This window comes from Balaenoptera physalus (genome assembly GCF_965194825.1).
Source record: "Balaenoptera physalus genome assembly, chromosome: 13".
In the NCBI taxonomy this organism is placed as follows: Eukaryota; Metazoa; Chordata; class Mammalia; order Artiodactyla; family Balaenopteridae; genus Balaenoptera; species Balaenoptera physalus.
The window spans coordinates 35,011,723-35,036,716 of NC_138892.1; the positions used below are offsets into that span (position 1 = coordinate 35,011,723).

At 31.9% G+C, this 24,994-nt stretch overlaps 1 protein-coding gene across 1 annotated transcript in view; it reads right to left on the minus strand.

The window, feature by feature from the left end:
• Nucleotides 1-24,994, minus strand: part of LRRIQ1 (leucine rich repeats and IQ motif containing 1) — a 207,712-nt gene that overhangs the window by 148,992 nt on the left and 33,726 nt on the right. Inside the window, exons 11-13 of the mRNA XM_082418862.1 lie at nt 9,084-9,277; nt 8,434-8,561; nt 3,423-3,496 (exon numbers count right to left, since the gene is read on the minus strand). Coding sequence (XP_082274988.1) covers nt 3,423-3,496; nt 8,434-8,561; nt 9,084-9,277 — 396 coding nt within the window. The remainder of the gene's footprint in view (nt 1-3,422; nt 3,497-8,433; nt 8,562-9,083; nt 9,278-24,994) is intronic.

Genomic DNA, 24,994 nt, shown 5'->3' on the forward strand with positions numbered 1-24,994 from the left:
ACAGACCTACTAGAGAATGGACTTGAGGATATGGGGAGGGGGAGGGGTAAGATGTGACAGGGTGAGAGAGTGGCATGGACATATATATACTACCAAATGTAAAATAGATAGCTAGTGGGAAGCAGCCGCATAGCACAGGGAGATCAGCTCGGTGCTTTGTGACCACCTAGAGGGGTGGGATAGGGAGGGTGGGAGGGAGGGAGATGCAAGAGGGAAGAGATATGGGAACATATGTATATGTATAACTGATTCACTTTGTTATAAAGCAGAAACTAACACACCATTGTAAAGCAATTATACTCCAATAAAGATGTTTAAAAAAAAATCTAGAAACAATAAATGCTGGAGAGGGTGTAGAGAAAAGGGAACACTCTTGCACTGTTGGTTGGAATGTAAATTGATATAGCCACTATGGAGAACAGTATGGAGGTTCCTTAAAAAACTAAAAATAGAAGTACCATATGACCCAGCAATTCCACTACTGGGCATATACCCTGAGAAAACCATAACTCAAAAAGAGTCATGTACCAAAATGTTCATTGCAGCTCTATTTACAATAGCCAGGACATGGAAGCAACCTAAGTGTCCATCATCAGATGAATGGATAAAGAAGATGTGGCACATATATACAATGGAATATTACTCAGCCATAAAAAGAAACAAAATGGAGGTATTTGTAGTGAGGTGGATGGAGTCAGAGTTTGTCATACAGAGTGAAGTAAGTCAGAAAGAGAAAAACAAATACCGTATGCTAACACATATATATGGAATCTAAGGAAAAAAAAAAAAGGTCATGAAGGACCTAGTGGCAAGATGGGAATAAAGACACAGACCTACTAGATAATGGACTTGGAGATATGGGGAGGGGGAGGGGTAAGATGTCACAGGGTGAGAGAGTGGCATGAACATACATACACTACTAAATGTAAAATAGATAGCTAGTGGGAAGCAGCCACATAGCACAGGGAGATCAGCTCGGTGCTTTGTGACCACCTAGAGGGGTGGGATAGGGAGGGTGGGAGGGAGGGAGACGCAAGAGGGAAGAGATATGGGAACATATGTATATGTATAACTGATTCACTTTGTTATAAAGCAGAAACTAACACACCATTGTAAAGCAATTATACTCCAATAAAGATGTTAAAAAAAAACATATTTCTACCATTTAGCCACTGGGTGAATTTATGCAAATCATACAACTGCTTGATGATTCAGGTTCATCTCTATCTCATAGGGTGAGGATTAAATGAGATAATGTATGTTAAAGGACTTAGAGCAGTTTGTCCCAGATTGTAAATACAAAATCTAAAAAAGTAAAATCAAAAATAATATGATAGTGGTAAAATTGAACGTATGCCTAAACAGAATTATATTTATACTTTCAAAAGTAAAAATAGTAGGTCAATCTAGGATACATTAAGAGTAATTTATACCAGAATTACTCTCCCACAGAAAACAATCATAAAACTGAGCAATAAACATGAAGCACCTGTTTTTAAGCCTCACTCAGAGAAAAGGGAAACACACATGGTGAGCTGACAATCACAATGGTTTTCTGCCTAAATGCATTTTACCTTAGAGCAAGAAAGTGGAAACCAAGCAAAGAGGCTGTTTTGCTGAATGAGGAGGCAAAGTTTAGATGTGAAGCTGGAATTTATGGTGAAAAGTTCTGAGAAGAAGCTGTGTGTGCCTATGTTGGGGGGAGGAAATTGGGGGAAGAAGTCTATGTGAGGATTTGCCACAGGTCCTTGGAGTGCTAGGAGTTACAGGCAGGGCAACACTCTGATAAACCTAGCAGAGATAACCTGCTATCAGGCTAAGAGCCGAATGATGACATTATAGTTCATGCAGCAGTGAAAGGCATTGGAATTTCAGCCCCGTCAGATGAGACTCAATTGAATAGCTCAGAGATTCAGCTAAAATCCAGAAAGACCATGCATTAGGAGTGAAGACAATGCCCTGGGGTAGGGACATGCACTGACAGTTGAAAACTAAAATGACTTGTCCTAGGAGGGAATGAAATTAAGGCTGACAGCAACAAAATTATCCACCAATACTTTAACTGCCTGCCAGAATTACACTTAATACCCTTTAAAAGGAAGACAACAACAGCCAGACTCAGCAAACTGTACTACGAACAATGTTCAACATACAGTTAAAAATTATTGGACATAAAAAGAAATAGGAAAATATGACTTATCATTAAGAGAAAATCAGTTAATAGGGACACATCCCAACATAGGCAAAATGTAAATCAATTTTTTGATAAAGACATCAAAGTCATTCAATGATGAAAATAGTTCGTTCAACAAATGTTGCTGGAATGGTTAACTAAATATCCATATTAAAAACTGAACTCATCCTCTACTTCAAACCTTTCATAAAAATTAATTTGAGGTGGATCACAGACCTAAAAGTAAAAACTTAAAGTACAAGACTTCTTACTTTCTTGTAAGAAAGTAAGAAAGCATAGAAAATCATCTCAATCTGGAGGTAGAAAAATATTACAAAGGACACAGAGAGCAAAAACTATTAAATATAATAAAGTTTCACCAAAATTGAAAACTTCTGCTCATCTAAAGATATCATTAACAAAATTAATAGGTAAAAGAGGGACTGGGAGAAACATCCACAAAACATGTCTGACAAAGAATTTCATCCAGAATATATAAACAATATATTCAAATCAATAAAAGGCAAATAACCAAATTTAAAAGTGGGGAGAACTTTTTAATTAAATTATTTCACCACACATTTGAAGGAGTTTAGAATACACAGCACCTCAGTACGCCATTCTGGCATTTTGACTATTTTGAGTTAAAGGCACTTAAAAAAGAGCAGATGCAAGGGCCCTCTGACCTTCCTTCTTTTTCTTCAAAGCAGGAGATTAAATTCCTATGTGAAAGATATTCGACCTATACCAGAAGCAAAGGGACATTCTTATCACAAGGACAGGAAGTCCAGGCCAAGAGATATGTATACAAACAAACCTGTTAAACTAGCCTTTGTTTCCTAGTCACTTTTCCATCCAATTAACTACCTTAGCCCCAGCCCCTCTGCCTCATCACATTTTCACAATTTACTACTCTTTGTCCAGCTCACTATGTAAGTTCAACCTCTAATTGCTTCTTGGGGTCTTTATTTTCTTGTGAGAACTCCCATGTACATGTAAAAAAAAAAAAAAAAAAAAAACAATTAAAACTTGTATTCTCTTTTTCTGTTTATCTGACTTACATCAGTTTAATTCTCAGGCTTAGCCTGAGAAGGTAGAGGAAATATTTCCTCCTCTACACCATTTTGTATAGATATGTTATTTGTAAATGCCATTAACTCATCTACCCAAAACAATGCCTTACCATACTTGGAACAGAAACTCAAAAGCCTATTATTTAAAAAACAATTACATATTACTATAAACTTACCAGAAAGACAATTGTTGCTGACATCTAGTTTTTCCAAAGAAACAAAATGAAAAAGTGGTATGATTTTTGTCAAGCTGAAAACCAAAATGGAATTTATAAAAATTTTAAATTGGAATGTTCTTAATATTATTGATGTAATTATATAATAATATATTTATATAACACAATTATATAATGTTATAAATTTGGCAGAAATGTATAACTATATACAATTGCATTTTCACAATAGAATACAATAATATAATCTTTACTAACAGTACTTATTAAAAATGCAGTAATTATAAGATTCTAAGTATTTATTCTATAATGAAAGATTTATATTTATTTCTAAAGAGAAGTTATCATGGAATTGCTAGTATCAATCATAATTATCATGAAGCTTAATGTGTACTTGGTATTTAAATAAAAATAAATGGGTTTTTTGTTGTTATTGTTTTGTTTTATCTTTGCATATGGCCAAATTTACACAGAATTCATATTTTCTATGTATTTTTTTTCTGGCTCAAACATTTAACAAACCATTAAGAGGTAAAAACATAAAAAATATGTATTTTTACTTTCTAACAATATAACTTTAATTAGAGTCACTAGTTTTGTTTCTAATTTAAAAAAGGTTTCGTTTACTAGATTAAAAGTATTATAAGTCCTGTAAGTGCACAAGGTTACACTGGGGTTATTTTTAAATTGGAAATATGCATTTAAGGAACACATAATAGAAACTGTTTTCTATTGATAGAATAGACTTAAATTTGGCAGAAATATACTAATTTTTAAAATTAATACTCATTATTAAAACAAGCATGTTCAAATTCTAATAATAATAAACTTTTCTCCTACTTTTAAAAGTTTCTATCATTTTCTAAGATACAATTGTCATTAATACCTCATATTCAAACAAGGAACATAAGTGATACTGAAAATATTCACTGTATTGGTAACAAAAGCTATGAAGGGAAAATTAATTTTAGTTTGATTTACATTTCCAACTAAGACAAGTTTACACTTACTTTGTTACATAATATCACATTACCCTAGCTATTTGGCAATAAAAATTAAGCTAGTTCATCTAAATCTTTAAACAAGATAAAAAATACTTTGTATAAAATATATTCTCATCACAAATACAAAAGTCTTCTGAACTAATCCCCTCTATAAATGTTGAAGATCCATGTATGTTCAGAATATACTTCCACTAAATGAGTATTTCTGGTACAAAAAAGAAAAAAAAGTATGCATTAGTTTCCACTTCTACTTTCTTGGTTTTTTTAATATTGTCCCTCCAGTTTACCTGGCAGAGATTTTTACATCTTTATTTCTACCAACACCCTGGTAGGAAAAAAAAACGTACTATTATTCTAAGATCAGAAGCTTACAGGATAATACTGTGACTGGAAGCCTCATGGCACAAAGCCAACCCTTGTACTGACATTAACTCCTCTCTTGTATTATCCTGTTCTGCATTAGAAGAGAGACAGAAGATGCTACTGATGATAAAATAGACTAAATAAGGAGTCTGGAAGACCTCTCTGATTGTAGCCAATCCTAAGTACAATATTACTATTTACACTACCTATACAACACTGCTTCTTAAAAACAATTTAAAGGGGAAAAATCCAAGGTAATAAAAGAAAAAGTGATCAAATATTGGCCATTACGTTTGCATATACAGTTCATTATTTGTACACACACTCTTTAATAAAAAATTTACTGAAATGTCACATGTACACTGAAAAAGAAACTTAAAACTTTGTCAATACGTAATTAGTGTATTCAAGTCCTAATTTTATGACATTTCCTATTCAGGCATTCTAGATCATTACTACAAGTAAGAAATTTAAGTTATTTAAGTGAAAATACAATGATAATAAATGTATTTATTAAAAGAAAATTCTTATTTCTTTTTTACCGTTAGTATATTTCTAATGCTAAATCTTTACCCTCCTACTAATAGGATTTTGAAAGATTAATAGATAATGAACTTTTCTCGTTTTTCAGAATATCTCATGTTTTTAACCAATAAGTTATATGGCAATATTTGGTAACATATAGGTTATATGAAGACATTAACTAAAAATAACCAATAAAGTTTTAGAATTAAAAATAAAAATTCCCTTTGCAAAAATAAAGTATTTCTTCAGGTGAAGAAATATTTGGTTTGACCACATATTTTTCATAATATCGAAATTTTGTCTTTTCAGATAACCATGCTTTTAGAATCATGTTCCTTTTTGGAAATTTTAATCAAGAAAACTGGCTATTTATTCACCATTAGGATGGTAGAAACCTAATAGTAGAATCGTTTTTATTTTAACCTCTAGAACTTTTCCTTTTACTGACATTCTGTGTATATTTTTTCTAAGAAAATTCAAACCAGAAAGACAAAGGACATTAGTGAAAACCTAATACCATTTGACCTTGTCACATTAGCCCTGGGCATAAAAAAGATATAAATTTCAAAGACGACAAAAAGCAAAAGATTTGTACAATGAGCAGCCAATGGGTAATAGTTTCCACTTTCTGCTCCTACTTAGAGTCTCACTGGAAGTAGAAAGGCTTATGAAGCTGGAAAGTCTTCCAGTTAGAACTCTGCTGAGAAAAACTTAAAACAGTCACATGTCCTAATGAAAATTTAAAACAGAAGTCAGGATGAAACACGTATTTCAAACAATATGTACTAAGTATCATTCTTTATATGTATTTCATTTGTTGGAAAAAAGCATATGGGCACATAATTTCTTCCTCGTGATGAAAATATTTATTAAAAATTAAAAGAAAAACACATACAATTTAAAGGACATACCACACAGAAATCCAAATATCACATTTATAAAATTCTTCTCAGGTTTTCAAAATATATTGACATACATTTTCCTTTTGGGTAATCATTAAAATCCCATAAAATAGATAAGGTACGTGTTACCACCCCTTTTACAAGTGAAAAAACTGAGGATCAGGTAGTGAGAAAAGAGTTAGTGCCAACTGACAGATAAGTTGTAGATTCAGAATTCAAACCCAGATCTGTTGACCCTGAGTTTTATCAAACTTAAAATAGTTCTTAAAAAGTCAATGCACATGTAAAAGCTTAACGTAAAATGGGTAATTTCTACAGTTAATGATATTAGCTTATGGTGAAAAATCCCAAGTTTGAAGATAATTTTTCACTACGATTTTAGGAAATAATTTCACTACTCTATATGTTCATTTCTATCAATCACATTTCCCTGGTGTCCTCAGGACTTATTCTTTCATCCTCCTGGAAATGGTAGGAGGTTACTTGTGCAAAGAGCTTTGAGAGACCCATTAAAAATATCTTCAAATATAAGTGACAATATTATTAAAAATTCAATATAGCATATATTATATAATAATTTCACCACTTTTTTATATAGCTAAGTTCAGCAAATTGTTATTTTACATCTAAGAGTTTTTTTGAGGGTCAGGACATATGGTACTCAGGTTTGTATCCCCTAAAATGGCAAACACCACCTCAATATCCAAATGTTATAACACTAAACAAACAAAATTATAAATATGGATTATTTGGTTTAAGTATCCTAGTTATTGTTATCAACGCTAAAATTTTTTTAATAGTCCAGTTTATTATAAAATTATAAAATTCCTGGTCATATCAGGTTGATATGAGAAACAAGGCACATCATATTGATAGGGTAAAAGTCTATCAGCTAGTGTTAATTTTAATTTTTAAAAGCAGAATATTTCTTTGATGACTTAAATTGTCCAAAGAAATAAAGGCGTTATTTCTCAAAAGATGTTCTTGATTTAAATATTTTCTAAATTCTTTAAAGATTATTATGCTTATCAATGTGGCTTGGGATCTAGTTCTATAAAATATACTAGACATGTCAATTACTCAGTGATTTACTTCATATGTCCAAAGCATAGCTGAGTATTTCTATTGAAATTGTATTTCTTACCTGAAAAATATTGTGAAAAGATCCAATAAGTTTGTGATGGCCCAAATTACTTAAATAGTATTATCTGACAGTGCTGTTCGGGGTAAATATCCTTTTAAAGACAAATCAACTTTCATATTTTAGATGTGATTAAAATAATTTGAGGGAATTTTAAAATACAGATTCAGTTTTTGATCTGTCAAATAGTAGAATAGTTTAATAGGTGGAAGTTAAATCATTTAGGACATATATGCTCAAAGGATGAGCACTATTGTGACAGAGATTGAGAGAAAACTACGTTTGGGAGGGGACAGGTACATATATATTAACATTGAGTTGTCTTGTTCACTTGTTTTGCAAGAATTGTATAACTCACAGAAGCAACTTCTTGTTAAAGATAGTTCCTTTCCCCTACTCCTTGTGCCTTTGATGAACAAATTAATCATATTAGGGTGAATAGGTCTCAATGAAATATTAAACAGAGGGAGACATACACATATTGTGCTCCTGTTTTGGTTTTAGACAGTTATTCTCTGCAAAGATCCAGATGTTTGGTGGTTTTAAATGGATCTTCTGTGGCAGGTACCCATCTCGACTTAATGTTAAGGTATTTTTTTTTAAGTGTTATTTTATATCCTTAGGGAAATCAAATTTAAATCAATCTTAACAGTTACAAAAAGACATGCAAGTTGAGAGCAGATTAAAAATCTTTCTTCCAGGACTTAATAAGTACCATTTGAGAGAATGAGACATCCTTCTGAATTAAATTAACTACCTCCTGTATTTTCCAAGAACTATATCTTTACAAATATAAACAAACCTGCCCTGAGAGATTTCCATAAGTACATTTTTGAGAAGAAACAAAATGAGTAAGATAAGTGACAATTAAAATTCTACTAAAATTTGAGGATACGTCAATACACTTTAATTTTTTTAATTCTATGAAGTTATATTTATAATTTATGTCCAATTTATTGTAGTGTGCATTCCTTGAATTACTGGAAGAACCTAACAGCTTTTCTACTTATTATGAAGATCACACATTTATGTTAATCATTCACTGCATTTAAGCTTAATTAAGCAAATTATATTTTTACCTGTTTTGAGAGATACTCAGGATTTGTAGTAAAGGCAGCCAATATGAAGAAAATGTTTCCACACTTGAAATGCTGTTATCATCCAAGTGCAATTCTCTTAGAAGAACATGATTCTCCAAGGATGGAAGCTATATTTAAATTTGGGTTATTAGCTTATATTAAGCAAAATATTTTTGTTATTTAGCCAAATTTAAAACAATAAAACCTACCAAAACTAACAATAGACATATTCTGGTAAACAGCATATAATAAATCAAAGTATAATATTATGAGAATTTTAGTATGAATAAAATTTCCAATAATGATTTTCATAGTTAGCATTTTTTTAATACTTTGTGACAAATTTTAGTTAGAATTTCAGATAAACTTGGTCCCACTTACACACTGAATCATAACTGAAAAGTTATGATTTATTATATTTTAGTATTATAAAAAACTAATGTTAAATTAGATTTCTTATAAGATATTGTAATTATGTTGAACATTTTTTAAATGGTGAAAAGTATATAATAGTTTAAACTGGAAATCAAATACAGCCGATAAGTAAAAAGAATAAAAGTTAAAACTGCTTTTAAAATGTATGGTTGATATTTCTAGCAAAAGAAAAATGCTGCGTTAATCACAGAAATCAATTAATTCAAAGCAATTACCTCACTTAGATAATTTCCCTGTAACTTCAGTATTTGGAGCAATCCACAGTTTTCAATGCCCTCAACTTCAGTAAGATGATTATGTGAGCAATCCAGGTATATAATGGTAGGCGTATCACAAAGACCTTTTGTACTAATTAACTGATTATGGTCCACAATTAGTTGCTGAAGATTTTTCAACGATTCTAAGCCACCTGGAAGAAAAAATTTCCATGATCACTTTATCATACATTCTTCCAGACTCTAGAGTTTCAATTTTTTTCTAAATAACTGCATCTTTTTATTTCCAATATTCCTAATTACAAGACTTCGCCCAATTTCCTGGTGAAAGATGTGTAAGTGTAAAATGTATTATTATTTAAACTCGTGCCTAAGAGATGTATTTTTGAATGACTTAATTATATATCACTTCAAAATTGAACAAAATCCTAGAAGTCATACATTGGGCATTGAATGTTATTTTCAATTGACAATGGAACAAGGGAGAGGGAGGAATCATTGAAAAAATAACAGTTTTCAATTCAATTCCAGGGTCTTTGAATTTTCAATGCTTGGTTAAGGTTGTTGCAGAATGTAATTACAGAATGTAATTGCACAATGCAATTTTTCTACCATTGAAATATCTACCTTAGATTCACAAATGAAGTAGGTGCAACTGTATTAAAATCAATAAAATATTAGTATATTCTTCTAGTATTATAAGATTGTCACAAGTAGCCTCCTTTTTACCCAGATAAACTTAAAATCAATATGATTCCAATCTAAAAACTATCAGAGGAGCCTTAGACTATAGCTCAGTGGCCATAAAGAAAAAACTGAGAAGGTTGTTTAAATAAGTCATCATAGTTAGCACTGGAAAGAGATGCTGAGGAAGTCTGTAAAAATTTCATGGAAGATATTAAAAATCTAGAAAATTTTATTTAGATTGAATATTGGACTACATATGTTCTCTGTAGTTACTACCCTGTGTAATATTAGGTTACACGCTGAAGAAAGGTAAAAGATTTGGCAGAAAAGCTAAAAATAAAAGGAAATAGCACATAAAGCAGAACAATTGGGAGAGGAAAAGGCAGATGAGATTCTGTGATGATGGGAGTGATTAGTAAAGGTACATTTTACAATTATCAAAGGCATTTTTATTTACACTAAATTATATACGGTCAACAGTGTGAGCCAGAGTGGGAAAAGGAGTATGAAGAGGCCACTGCTTGACAAGTAGTGAAGCAGCCGAAGACTTTTGCTAGAGGCATCCACGGAGTAAACAGGATGAAAGCCACAGCGCAGTGGAAGTGAAGACAGTGAGTGTAGACTACTTTTTAGATATTTGACAATGGAGAGAAGATCCTCCAAAGTCCTTAAAATGGAAGCCTTATCTCTGAACTCATCCTCTGCTACTGTCCTCTTCTCTTGGTTCATTCCAACATGCTGACCTCCTGGCTGTTCCCTCGAACATGCCACATGTGTTTCCACCTTAGGGCTGCCTACATATGTAAGAAACAACTATCAGTGTGTGTGACATGTTAGGTTAGGAAGAATTAAATAAAGCTTATCAGCTAACTTCAGATATTAAGACACCATGATTCTCAATCAATATACAGAGAAGTTACACTTATCTATTCAACAATCTATCAGAGATTCCTATCTAGCGAAATTATCATGATTTCAAGCCTCAGATACTAAGGAATCTTTGAGCATTTCTAGTTCTAGGAATCCATTATATATTAACACACACACATACACACAACTATGAAGTAATATATAGAGAAATTCCTTGCCATATTATTTAAACAAAGAAATGGAGAAAAGTTAAATGTTCATCAGTAGCTAATAGTTAAATAAATTATGGAGTATCTATCAAATGAATATGTATAATCTTCAATATGAAGTAGTCTGACATAGAAGTATGCCCATGATGTACTACTGTATGTAAAACCTAAGTTGCATACATAGGCTTTTAGCTATTGAATATACCTGACTTTCAATCTACACATCTATTAATTGTATTGCGTAGAACAAGGTCTGGATTGATTTGTAAGCAACTGTGAACAGTGGCTACTCCTGCAAAATAAGAAAGAGAACGGGGTAAGCAGAGAGAGAACGTTTCACTGCTTACATTGTATACTTCTCTATTTTTAAAATTTTTAAATGAGAATGTACTTCTTGTATAATATTTTTTAAAACAATATATTTGAAAAAAATCAGAGCAAGTACTGAATAGAACTGTTATTCTGTATTTATTCCTGACCACCACCATCACCAAATGGTTATTGAACTGAAGAAAAATGAGAAAACCTGATGCTGTCATCCATCAGAAGGGTTTGTTAGATAGCCAAAGTGTGGGAACACTGTACATAGACAGGGGATCATACCTCTTAGATTTTAAGATCAAAGGTTTAAAGGAAAAAGTGAGATGAAAGTAGATCTTTCAGCCTCACTGAGCCTTGATATGATGGCAGTCCTGTTTGACAGCTTCATTGCAACCTCAAGAGAGACCCTGAGCCAGAACCACCAACTAAGGCAATTCCAGATACCTGATCCACAGAAAATAGGAGGTAATAAATGTCTGTGGTTTTAAATTGCTAAATTTGGGGGTACTCTGCTTCACCAAAGTATATACCTAATATAGTAAGGATCCTATTCTGAAGAAAACATGAGAAAGAAGAAAATATGTTGAAAATGTTTTGGGCTAGGGAAGAACAGTTACAGAAATTTAATGTAACAAGAATTCAAAGATACTAAAATAACAGATGTAGGTAAACAAATGGACCAAAATAACACCATGATAGAACTAATAAATGATTTAGAAAAAATGTTGTACAGGACAGAGAGCTAAAGATTGAGTTGCTCACAAGAAGAAATAATCACACTGAGAACAAAATGTGAAGAAGCAGAAGATAAAGCAGCACAGATTACATTAATTAAATAAAAATAGACATAACAGATAAAGTCAATCAAAATATGGATCATCCATGATTGAAAAACAGAACCAAGACAAAAAAGTTTTCGAATATATAAAAAACAAAAATTTTCAGAAATGAAGAAATAACAATCTATAGTTTGAAAAGGACATTGTATTCCACGAAAAAACTTATGTGGGTTTATTGACAATAAGACGTCTTGCTAAATTTATTAATCAAGGACAAAGAAAATGTTATTCAGGTATCTGGGCAGAAACCAGTTTGGGGGGAGTAAAATCAAGTTAGCCTCTAGTTAACCACAGCAACACACAATATCAAAATGCAACAAAGCAATGTCCATGAAGTACAAAGTGAAAATGTGACCTAAAAATAGAATGCACAGCTATATTTTCATTCAAGTATGAAGGCAACTGACAGATACTCTTGAATGTGAAAGAATTCAGGGAATATAGCATCCACTAGTCCTTCTTTGAAAAATAAGATGTAAAAAGAGTTAATGAACTATGTAACCCAGACAAGCAGAAGATGAAAGAAGCAGTTTGTCATAAAAAAGACTGATATTGACCCATTTTCATACAGATCTAATGCTGCTAGAGGAGATAAGAAAGAGTCATAAATCCTGATTTGATGTCATAAATCCTGATGTGAAAAACAAAAACTGTGATGGGAAAAGAAGATTGGAAAAAGTGTAAATATCCTAATTTATTCTATTTTCTTATAGAGGAGTTAGTATTGCCTAAAATAGATTAATCAAAGCACATCTTTTTATAAATCACTGAACAACAAAAATATTATAACTGACAAAATTATTAGGAGGAGATGGAATTGTAAATGAGATAATTTTATCATTTGTAGCATGAGGAAGCTAATAGATAGTCTAAAATTTTGAAATCAAAACACTTTCATATAATTTCCTGCTCTATTGCTTAGCAATGTTTTCATGAGCTTTTAAATATGTCCCATCTTAGTAAATTGTAGGAAAATTTGCTGAAAATGAATGTTTCCAACCAGTAATTCATGTGTGTATGATTTTTGATCACCATAAGATTATTCTATAATACCTTCATATATTTCAACAATTGATTACTTTATAAATCACTGTACTTTTAAAAAATTCAAGTTGATATTCTACTTCAGTAGTGATAAAGTTTTGACTGCATCATCTCAAAAGAAGTACTAAAAAGTTAACTGTTACTTTACTATTAGAATATAAAATTATGCCTAGAGCACATCTCTTTATGTATACTCTAATAATCACAGGTATTATTAAGCTTTTTCTCATGTTTAATTAAACTTTACTTAACTAATTATCTAAACCTTCTTTAACTAAACTGTACCCTAAGTACATTTATTTATATAGAAAAAGTAGGCATCATTGTCTGAATTGTTACAGATCATGTTCATTCAAGTGATTTCTTATTTTGATCACATTTTTTCATAAATATGCCTCCTTCATAAAGGAGGACATTTTGCTTACCATTTTATATTTGTTATTCCTCAAAGAGTTTTGAATTTCTATTCAGGTGTTAGCTACGCTTATTAGAGTTTTCTTTTCTTAATAGTTATATGTGACAATTTTCTCTAATTTCCTGAAATAATAGGCATGAAGTATCTTCTCTGTTAACACATGTAAAGCTTTTATAGTTTCCACATTTCTACAAGAAATATGAAAATCTGTTTTTTGCAAAAATAGCTTTACTTGTAATATAAAAGTCATAACTCGTTCTACAAGTCCTAAGATTGTGTTGTGTCCTCATAGAAATAGAAAAAAGGTATAGACAGAATCTCTGCTAAAGTATCATTTACTTGATAAATTCAACTAGAATATTTTTTTAAATTATGACATGTACAATTATTCACAATTTATTAAGTGAATAAAGTTAATTACAAAACAATATTACAGTAGTGGTTTTTAAAATAGATAGAAAACAATCTGGAAAGCTCACCAATACTGGCTATATCTGGATGGTGGGAATATGGCTTATTATTTTATCATTTCACATTATAATTTATAGACAATAAGCGTATATTAATTGTGTAGATTAGATTAAAAGTTACTTAGAAAAAAATACAAAATTCCATTTCCAGAAATTTCTGCTCAGATACTGTGATTTTTACCCCTGAAAATAACTAAAAACAGTAATTACATTTTTTAAATGTTTCCAAATGAGTTGTTAAGAAAGCAAAGAATTCTTAGTCCAAAATCTAAATAGATATGGTAGGCAAAGAGAAGCCAGCAGAACAGTAAAGCCAGTTTTCAATGCGAGAAAACTTGTTAAAGCTGGTGAATATGAAGATCAATTCCTATAGCCTCACAGTTTGAGGAAACAAAACTTAAAATTCACCAATAGGAGGCAAGTATGACAGGCAATTCCAAGTAAACCTGGACCCCAATCAGCTATACCCAACTGAAGACAGGAAATTAAACTATCTATCTCAAATCTCAGTAAGAGGGGAAAAAAAATCCTCCTTTAAAATATTAAATACAAGCTGACTCTCCCATAGGTTTACGACTCAAATTCACTCTCATGGTGATCAGAAAACTTCCACCAAAAATGTAGCACAAATGATTCTAGATTGTTTGTGTCCTTTGGCATCTGAAAAATCTCTAAAGAACAAACTTTAATCTCATAACTAGGAATAATCACAAAGCTTAAATTCCAAGGGAAATAAACAGGTGATGAAAAAAAAAATCACATGAAAAACACAGAGAAATAAGATGCCATAAGTAAGAGTTAGCAGAAATAACAAATCCCAGCAAAACCAGACCCACATGAAAATCAGAATTAATTCAAATTAAAAACTCAATGACCAGGATTAACAGCAAGTCAGAATTTGTCACTGGAATATAGGTATATAGAAAGTAACTAGAGGCAGCAAAAAAAGACAGAAAGATAGAATATAGGAAATATGGAGGCAAGAGTCAGAAAATCTAATATATGTGTAGCGTTTCAACAAAATGAGGAAGAAAAAAACTTTTTGAAGACATAATGGCTAACAGATAAAACTTAAAAGTGAAAATCACATACTCAATAATTGCATCAGACCCTAAGAGGATGAATTAAAAAGAAATCCATGTCTAGACATATCAGAATAAAAATTCATAACAGGAATAACAAGAAAAAGAATACTTGAAAAGACACAGAAAATACCCTCAAAGTTTCCGAAATTTAACAGACAGCTGACTTCTTAAAGCAACAGTGAAAGTAAAAAAGTAACGGAATGATATTTACGAATTACTGAAAGAAAATAAACTTCAATTTAGAAAAATACATCCAGTTAAATTATGATTTAACAATGAATGTTAAGTAAGCACATTTACAGAAAAATTATCTTCCACAAACTAGTTCTTTTACTAGAGGAAATTTTAAAGGATCTATATCAGGAAGAAGGAGAGTGATCCAAGATCTTAAATGAAAAAAGAGTAACAGGCATAAAAGCAATAAATATGGGCAAATATGATCAAACTTTGACTGTATAAAATAACCATAATGTATAGCTTGAAGAGTTAAATAAAAATACATTTAAAATCCTGAAAAACAAACACATATAAGTCAGGAAATTTGAGGTAAAGATATCAATTAACTTGAGATAAATTGAGTATATTTTATAATTTCTATGGTGACCACTAAATAAAGTATATAACTATCAAAAGATTGAGACAAAAGAGGAAATGAGGGGAAAAATACCAAATAGGTCAAAAGAAGACAAGAGAAGGGGAAAATACAAAATGTAGCAAAGGCTTTCTGTTTACAGTAACGATGGACTAGGTAATGAGAAAACAAATATAAACATAGCTGCTGAAGGTATTTAAGAACTAAAATGGTATTATAGAATATGAGGATTAAGTTCCAGAAGAAATGAGGTGAACACATTATTCAATATATCTATTAATTCTGAGAAAGGAAAGCTTGCAGCATCAGGGGGTCAAAATTTGGGCTCCAGAGCTCTCCTCAGCAAAAGAGGCCTAACAAATCCCTACCTTACTTTTGGTTGGACCTCCATGTGCTACACATTAATCCAAATATGGAATAGCTCCCAAGGTACTGAAGCCAAGCTTTAAATAATATCAATAGCAAAACATGGATTTAGCTGCACAGAGATCACTAATGCTTGTAGTTTTAAACAATAAAGACCTCTGGAGGAAAATAATAACATCATAGCCTCAAATTGATTCTATAGTTTTGTTTTGCTTAGTATTTTCTGACTGTAAAATGACAAAAAACTAAGTAAGGAAAAAACATCATGTGAACAAAAATCAAGAGAACAGATAATAGAAACTATCCACAGGGTATCCAGAAAATGAAGTTACCAGACACAGAAATTAACAAAACTTTGCTGAACATACTAAAACATTAAAATTGGAAACTTACATATTAGATACTATAAAAATGTGAATTGAATGCTAAATAAAAGAAGCAAATAAAAGTTCTAAACTTGAAAATCTACAACTAGAAACAAGACCTTCATGAATGGACTGGACACTATATTAGACACAGCTGAAGAGAGAATTAGTGAACCATAATTTGAGTCACAAGAAAACATCCAAAATGATGCACAGAGATGCAAAAGAAATGTAAGAGAATTATAAAAGCATAAGGGGATTATAGAATATAGAGGGAATATATATCTGGATCTAGATCTATAGGTAAGTAGGTAGCTCAGAATTTTTCAACACTGAATAAAGATGCCAAGCCACTGATTTAAGAGGCACAATGAATTCAAGCAGGGTGAATACTAAGGTAACCACAGTAGAAACATCAGAGTAAACTGATGAAAACAATGGCCAAAAAACAAAAATCTTAAAAGGGGAAAAAGAAATTTTCTTCCAAGGATCAACAATTAGGTTGTTGCACATCACCCTAGGCAAGGAAAGCTATAATAAAATAAAATCCATTCACAACGCAGAAAATGCATGTCAAATGGTAAGTATGTATCTCAAAATACATAAACAGAGATGTGTGTGTGTGTGTGTGTGTGGATGCATATTCTTCAGGTGAAAGGAATATCACAGATGAAAGGTAGAATAAAGATCAATGGAAAGGTTTAAGAAATGGATCAATCCAAATGATATTGACTTTATAAAATAATAATGTCTTAAGGCATTTGAAACACACATATAGATACATATATACACATGCAGAGTTAAAATACTCAACAACAATAGCACATTAAGTTGGGAGGAAGTAAATAAAGTTTAAGTTTTCTAAGACCCTAGAATTGCCTTGGAAAAGAGAGGAAAGTGCTGTTGGTGGGAATGTAAATTGATACAGCCACTATGGAGAACAGTATGGAGGTTCCTTAAAAAACTAAAAATAGAACTACCATACGACCCAGCAATCCCACTACTGGGCATATACCCTGAGAAAACCATAATTCAAAAAGAGCCATGTACCACAATGTTCATTGCAGCACTATTTACAATAGCCAGACATGGAAGCAACCTAAGTGTCCATTGACAGATGAATGGATAAAGAAGTGGCACATATATACAAGGAAATATTACTCAGCCATAAGAAGAAACAAAATTGAGTTATTTGTAGTGAGGTGGATGGACCTAGAGTCTGTCATACAGAGTGAAGTCAGTCAGAAAGAGAAAAACAAATACCGTATGCAAACACATATATATGGAATCTAAAAAAAAAATGGTTCTGATGAACCTAGGGGCAGGACGGGAATAAAGACGCAGGAGTAGAGAATGGACTTGAGGACACGGGGAGGGGGAAAGGTAAACTGGGATGAAGTGAGAGAGTAGCACTGACATATATACACTACCAAATGTAAAATAGCTAGCTAGTGGGAAGCAGCTGCATAGCACAGGGAGATCAGCTCAGTGCTCTGTGACCACCTAAAGGGGTGGGATAGGGAGGGTGGGAGGGAGACACAAGTAGGAGGGGATATAGGGATATATATATATACATATAGCTGATTCACTTTGTTATACAGCAGAAACTAACACAACATTGTAAAGCAATTATACTCCAATAAAGATGTTAAAAAAAAAAAAAGAAAAAAGAAAAGAGAGGAAAGTGCTAAATAAACTTAGATTTGGTAAATAAAGAAGGCATGATGTAATATCTATAGTAAACCAAAAGGATAGTAAAATAATATAAAAATGGTAATATGATAGAAAAGAAAAATGGAATAATTTAAAATCTCAACCAAAGCAAAAGAAGGCAAGAAAAGAGAAAAAAAAAAAAAAAAAAAACAACAAGAACAAATAGAATCAAATAGTAAGAGAGTAATTTTAAACCCAAATATGTCAATAATTGAACTTTATTGATTACACTTAATTATTAGGGACTAAAGGTTACAAATCAAAGCTTGAATTTGTCAGGCAGCCTAGATAAAACAAGAAAAAAACAACAAATTTTTATGTTACATTACAAAAATTCCAAAAATAGAACTTGTAGAAATATTGTAAGTAAAAGGACAGAAAAAGATGTATTATGTAAACATTAAAACAGTAATTCTCAAAGTGTGGGCCAGTGTCCCCATCCTGAGATACCTTTAAAGGTTCCATGGAGTCAAAACTACTTTCATAATAATTCTAAGAGGTTATTTGCCTTTTCCACTCCAATTTGCTCAAGAGTGTAGGGTGGAGTTATCCAGAGAACTACATGAGGTGTGATATTGTAGTAAATTGAACGCAGAAGGGAATACGGAAATCCAGCTGTCTCGTGTTAAGCTAGACATTAAAGAGATTTGCAAATATGTGTAACAATGAACCTTTTCTCATTATATCTTTTTGTTTAAAAAATACAGTTATTATTCTAAAACTGTTATGAATGCAAAGGCTTTATTATCTTAAACTTTGAATGAATACAAAAATTTTCTCTGTTTTTTCCTAATGCAGTAAATATTGATAGATATAACCCACATAAATGAAAGCTGTCTGAAGGAGGTCCGCAATAATTTTTAAGAGTGTTAGAAAGGTCCTGAGTCCAAAAAAAAGCTGGTTTGATTATGTCAGACACAGAAGACTAAGGCAGAAAACTTTTAATACAGTTGAAAAGTGACATTTAAAAATGATAAAATTGGTCAATTTAACAGAAACATATAACAGTTATAAATTTGTGTGCACCAAATATCATGGCCTCAAAAATATTTAAATTAAAAAGAAAAACAAAAAAAAGCTATGAGAATGAAGATCTACAATCTACAAACATCATGGGAGTCATGTATATAACTTTTTCTCCAGGACTCTGCTAACATGACAAGTGCTCCACTTAATCAACAGGCAGTATTGCATAATCAATAATGAATAGGCTCTGAGGCAGGCAGTCCTGAATTTCAGTAACACATGCCTATTCGAAAACTAGCTATATGACTATAAGCAAGTTACTTAACTACTCTGATCCTTTGTTCCTTTTTTGTGGAGTGGGGGTGATTTCACATTATTGGGAGGATTAAAAATAATATTTTAAAGTAGCATTTACAACACTTTCACATGTTGGGTACTAAAAATGATAGTTATTGTTTCCTAACAATTATCCTCATAAAAACGAGGAGTTAAAAAACTGTAACTGTGGTGACCAAATAAGGCTTCAAAGAGATATGTTTGAGCTAAGCCTTGAAGAAGGAATAGGATATTAATACATACTCAGAAAAGTCTATACACAACTGATTAAGCAGTAATTTGATCCAGTCAGTGCATTGGATCAAAAGGAGGAATCTAGGTGGGAAGGAAGTTAGAATAAATTGCCCCCCTTCTTCTTTTAATCTTAGAAATTCTTCGCTGTCAAATAAAGGATGAGAACTGAGCAAAACAGACTTACAGCAAGACTTACGTTAGAACATCATTACTTCCTCAACATCTCTAAGAAATAATTCTCTCCCTGTAAAAATTTCTGTTATTTCTTCTACTACCCATCTAAAACAAAACAAATAATAACCACAAAAATATCCAAGAGTCTCTTTCAAAGGGCTTAAATATAATAAATATAAAGGATTGCTTAAATATTCTAGAGTTTACTGCTTCAATATATTCTTTATTAGCACTTTAAACGTTTCCTAGGTCCCACAAAATAAAATTGAAGCCAACTATGTTTATCCCTCAAAAGGCCATTGCCCATGGCAAAATTAGCATTTGGCTATACTTGCTACAAATATCTATTTCAAAGAATTCTTCCCACAGAAATGAGCCAATGGTCTAATAAAACGTTCCTGCCACAGGGGGAAAAAACTCTCCTGTAAGGCACAGCAATACTAAAGATGTTGAATTAGGCTGGAGGTTTTCACTAAAAAAGTGTTTGGTAAAGGTCTACCTCCTTTAGCTGCTCAATGATTGCTATGTTTGACAGTTACGTACAAATATGCTGAGTTACACTTGAGATTTTCAATTTCAAGGCAAAAGTCCTTCAGGATCATACAGGTTGTATGGAAAAAAGAATACTGAAACAGGAATCAGGAAATGTGGATTCTAGCCCCACCTCTGCCAGGAGTTAGATGAAAACTATGTGGGTCTGTTTTTCCATCTGTAAACTAAGAAGCCTAGACTGGCAGATCTGCAAAATCCTTTTCAGCTTTGTTCTAGGCATTGTGTTGCATTTCAAAACTAAAGAGTAAGCTAGCACCATCTAGTGGAATCCAAAGAATTCACTAAGTATATAATGAAAAACATTTCTGCAAGCAAAATATCTACAGCTTTATCTTATTTTACTTCATTATTTTTTCTAATGTTCCAATGACAACATTTGGCAGCAAGAATTAATCCAGGCACATTTCCCCTATGAGCCACGACATAGTAATCAAGCCTATGTGAAAATGTTGAATTATTCAATATCTTTCATACTTAGAATACTAGTTTCACTTTTCCAGAAAGCAGTATTATCTGAAAATAAAGCACCAGAAAAAACATCTCCTAGTATCTCTAACTATTTACAATAATATTTTCTAGGGCTGTATTTATAAATTAATTATTTATAAATTGCTGGCATTAAAGACATTAACATCATACTTATTTTCATTTTTACCCAATAGTCAATAAAGGAAACATGGCAATTTACTCTTTTTCTCTTTCTCTCTATATCAATATCTATCAGTAGGATAATCTCAGTGGAAGTCAGGATAGTCATTTATTTTGTTTATTGCTACATCCTCAGCAATATTCCAGTGCTGTGTTCTAGTGCCTGGAAAAGTGCTTCTACGTAGTAGATGCTTAATAAATTGGCTCATTAATAAATTTATTAATGAATAAACCTTAAAATCATTATATATTTTTCAGCATAAAGACTTTGTAATACGGTGTAACAAAACAGTAATAATCTCAAATATTAAATGCGTATTTATGAGAGAGGCAATAGAATGAATCGATTAAAAAAATTGGTACCAGGATAGACTGCTGAGTTTCAAATCCTGGCTCTATCATTAACTAACGGTGTGATTTTAGACAACTTACTTAAACTTTCTATGTTTCAGCTTTCTTATCTGGAAAAAAAAAAAAAGATTAAACAGTACCTAACTAGTAACACTTATGTGAAAATAAAATGAGTTAATATGTATAAAGCACATGAAATGCCTGGTGGTAAAAAAAAGTTATCTATTACTATATTTATTATACTTAAGTTGTATTTTTTCTATAAACACTTTGGTCATGCAGCATGGATTTTAAAAATTAGTTTAGTTTTAAAATGTTTCTGCTAGAAAGTCAAGAATATTCAGTATGTTTTGGGAGGAAAAAAGAAAACTAGATTATAACTTACAAATCACCTATTTTTCATTTGCTTTGGCTATTCATTAAAAAACTAAAGCAAAAATACTAACTCAAAATATGAAAGATTCCCCATAGGTAAAATTTATAAATTTTAATGAACACTGTGGCAACATTCATTTAAGAAAAGTTTTCTCCATATTACTTATATAAAAAAAAAATGTCTTACCAATTTTGTCTGAAATTTACTCATGGGAAATTTCAGGCAAAAGAAAGCAAGAAATATAACGAAGACAACAAACCCTAAAATTTAAACTGAAATCCACCCAAATTAAAGTGGGTGTGAGTGAGTTATAAAAGATAAAGATTCGTGTAACTTCAGGGAAAAAAACATTAAAAATTAAAAATTATAATAAAATCTCTTTTCCAATTAAAATAAATCCATCTTTAAAATCATCAACCTGAAGTGAATTTAAAGAGCTTAAAGCAATTATCTTGTGCGTTCAAAACATGCAAGAATAATGCCAGGTCAAGTAAAAATACTCTATAGTCAAAAACTTGCTGCCAAAATAGAACCAATTATAGAAAATAATATAAAAACGTATAAAGTATTCTTTAAATGACTACAAAATTTATATGACCATATATGCCCAATATAATAGTTTATTTTTTGCTACATTTGACTAGAAAATAATCTGTACCTCAATATGTAATACATCTTAAGGATATCATTTTGAATTATATTTTAAATTAATATTTCAGTTATGATTAATAATAATAATTAAGACCATTTCTTTCTATAGTCACAGCACACAATATGTTTAAACATTAAAGAACTAACTTTGTAACTTTCAATTTATAGAATTAAATTTTAAACTATTACTTTAAAAGAGTATATTTCACATTGTGTTTCTATTTCTACAGTTAACCAGTTTAATTAGAATGGAAAACATTCAGCAAATTATTTCAAATAAAGTGCCTTAAAGAGAGTGATAGAGTTGCTATTTTCAGTCACTAAATGCAAAGAAAGTAAAAAATCTACACTAATGTTTTCTAATAAAAAGAGTAATTAGAGTTAACATTGAGAATTAACTACTGCAATAATATAGCTTAGTTAGAAGTAGGAACAAATTAAACTCGAAACTACAAATGTAGAATATTTGGTATTGCTTCCAATTTTATTTCACCTCCTTAAGAAATATTATAGCATGGAACAGTGACTTATTAACTTATAAACACAAATCTATCTTTGTGCCCCTTCATAAGAGTTCTTAGCATCAATATATCATTGAAAGACAAAAATCTATGCTTTTCACTTAACTCAACCAGAATCTCTGTAAGCAGTTTCTGAAGATGAAAAACAGACTCCAACTGGTCTTCAGAAAATCTACTTTCCCATGTATACTCTTCTCACACTCAATAAATACAGTGTTTTCATTGTACCCAACAGACAGCAAAGATGTCTTTTACCTTGTTTGCTGAGAGTGTACTACATAGAGATACCTCAGGTACATCAATTAATAACATGGCAGTTTTCACATAAGTCTTGCAGATATACTATCCCAGGAAATCCGCTGACTACAAAAAATCCCATACAGCACTGTTGGCAATGAAAATGAAGTGAATGGGAGTTCAAGCATTTCTTCTTACAAACAGCCTTTTTCTTTTTTTTCAAGCTTGCTTCAGTGAGTACCAATAAAGTAACATACATTATCAGTGCACTTGCCTTCATTCCAACAACAACAAAATTATTTCTGTATGTATTTTAAATTAAAATTTTAAATAAAAACTTTGTATCAAAAGTATCAGTATTTCCATATGGGAGAAGTCATGAGTGGTCCCAAAGCAGGCAGCACAGACACATAGACAAATAAACATATTAAAGAACATTATACATTACATTTTAGAAATTATGCCTTGAAATGTTTGCAAAACAAAAGCTTGCTTTGTGAAAACCACTATATTTTTCCCATATTAAAAAAAAAAAAAAAGGGGGACTTCCCTGGTGGTGCAGTGGTTAAGAATCCACCTGCCAGGGCAGGGGACACGGGTTCGAGTCCTGGTCCGGGAAGATCTCACATGCCACGGAGCAACTAAGCCTGTGCACCGCAACTACTGAGCCTGTGCTCTAGAGCCTGCAAGACACAACTACTGAGCCCGCGTGCCACAGTTAATGAAGCCCACGTGCCTAGAGCCCATGCTCCGCAACAAGAGAAGCCACCGCAATGAGAAACCCGCGCACCTGCAACAAAGAGTAGCCCCCGCTCACCGCAACTAGAGAAAGCCTGCGCACAGCAACGAAGACCCAACACAGCCAAAAATAAATAAATAAATAAATAAATTTATATTTTAAAAAAAGGGAGTTGATGGTGACTGATTAGATCCAATTCTCCCCAAACCTCCTCCAGAAATTCATAAAGTGCAGCAAAGAAATCAAAATACCCACAACCTATCCTTCCATTGCAAATGGGAGATAAAGAAATCACAAGCTAAATTTCTTTCTAAGTGGGATAATAAGTATCCAGGATCAACACAATCCAGGCTGAATTGACACTCGTACAGAGGAAATCCTACAGAAACTGAACGGATAAGTAAAAACTGGAGGTGCCCCAGGGGTGGAAGAACCCATTTATTACCAACAAGGCCTCCCTCCAGAAAGAGAGAGCATCATCCTGAGTGGGATGACAGTACTGAGACCAAGTATATGAATTAAATTAATAAATGCAAATGGCCATGGTCTATATGAGAGAAAAACATTTAAGCTTGGATCAAAAAATAAAACCCAAATCCATGCTGTATACAAGTACATACCTAAAACAAAGTGATTCAGAAATGTTAAAAAGTTTTTTTAGATTAGGCAAATACAAACAAAATGAAACCATGTAAGACAAGGTAGAATTCAGTCACAAAAGCATTAAAGAGACAAAGAACGGAACTTAAAATTTTCAAGGCTGAAATTCACAATAAAGATAACACAGTTAAGAATATCTGTATAACAGCATGAAGCAACATTCATAACGCAGAAACAAAAGGATGTACACAAAGAAATAGGCTGATTAAGAACAGATACACAGCTCGGTGCTTTGTGACCACCTAGAGGGGTGGGATAAGGAGGGTGGGAGGGAGGGAGACACAAGAGGGAAGAGATATGGGAACATATGTATATGTATAACTGATTCACTTTGTTATAAAGCAGAAACTAACACACCATTGTAAAGCAATTATACTCCAATAAAGATGGTAAAAAAAAAAAAAAGAACAGATACATTCAATCTAGCTCAACTCCTTCAGTCCAAGGTAAATCACGTACACATTTAAGACCTAAAATAAAAGATCACTAA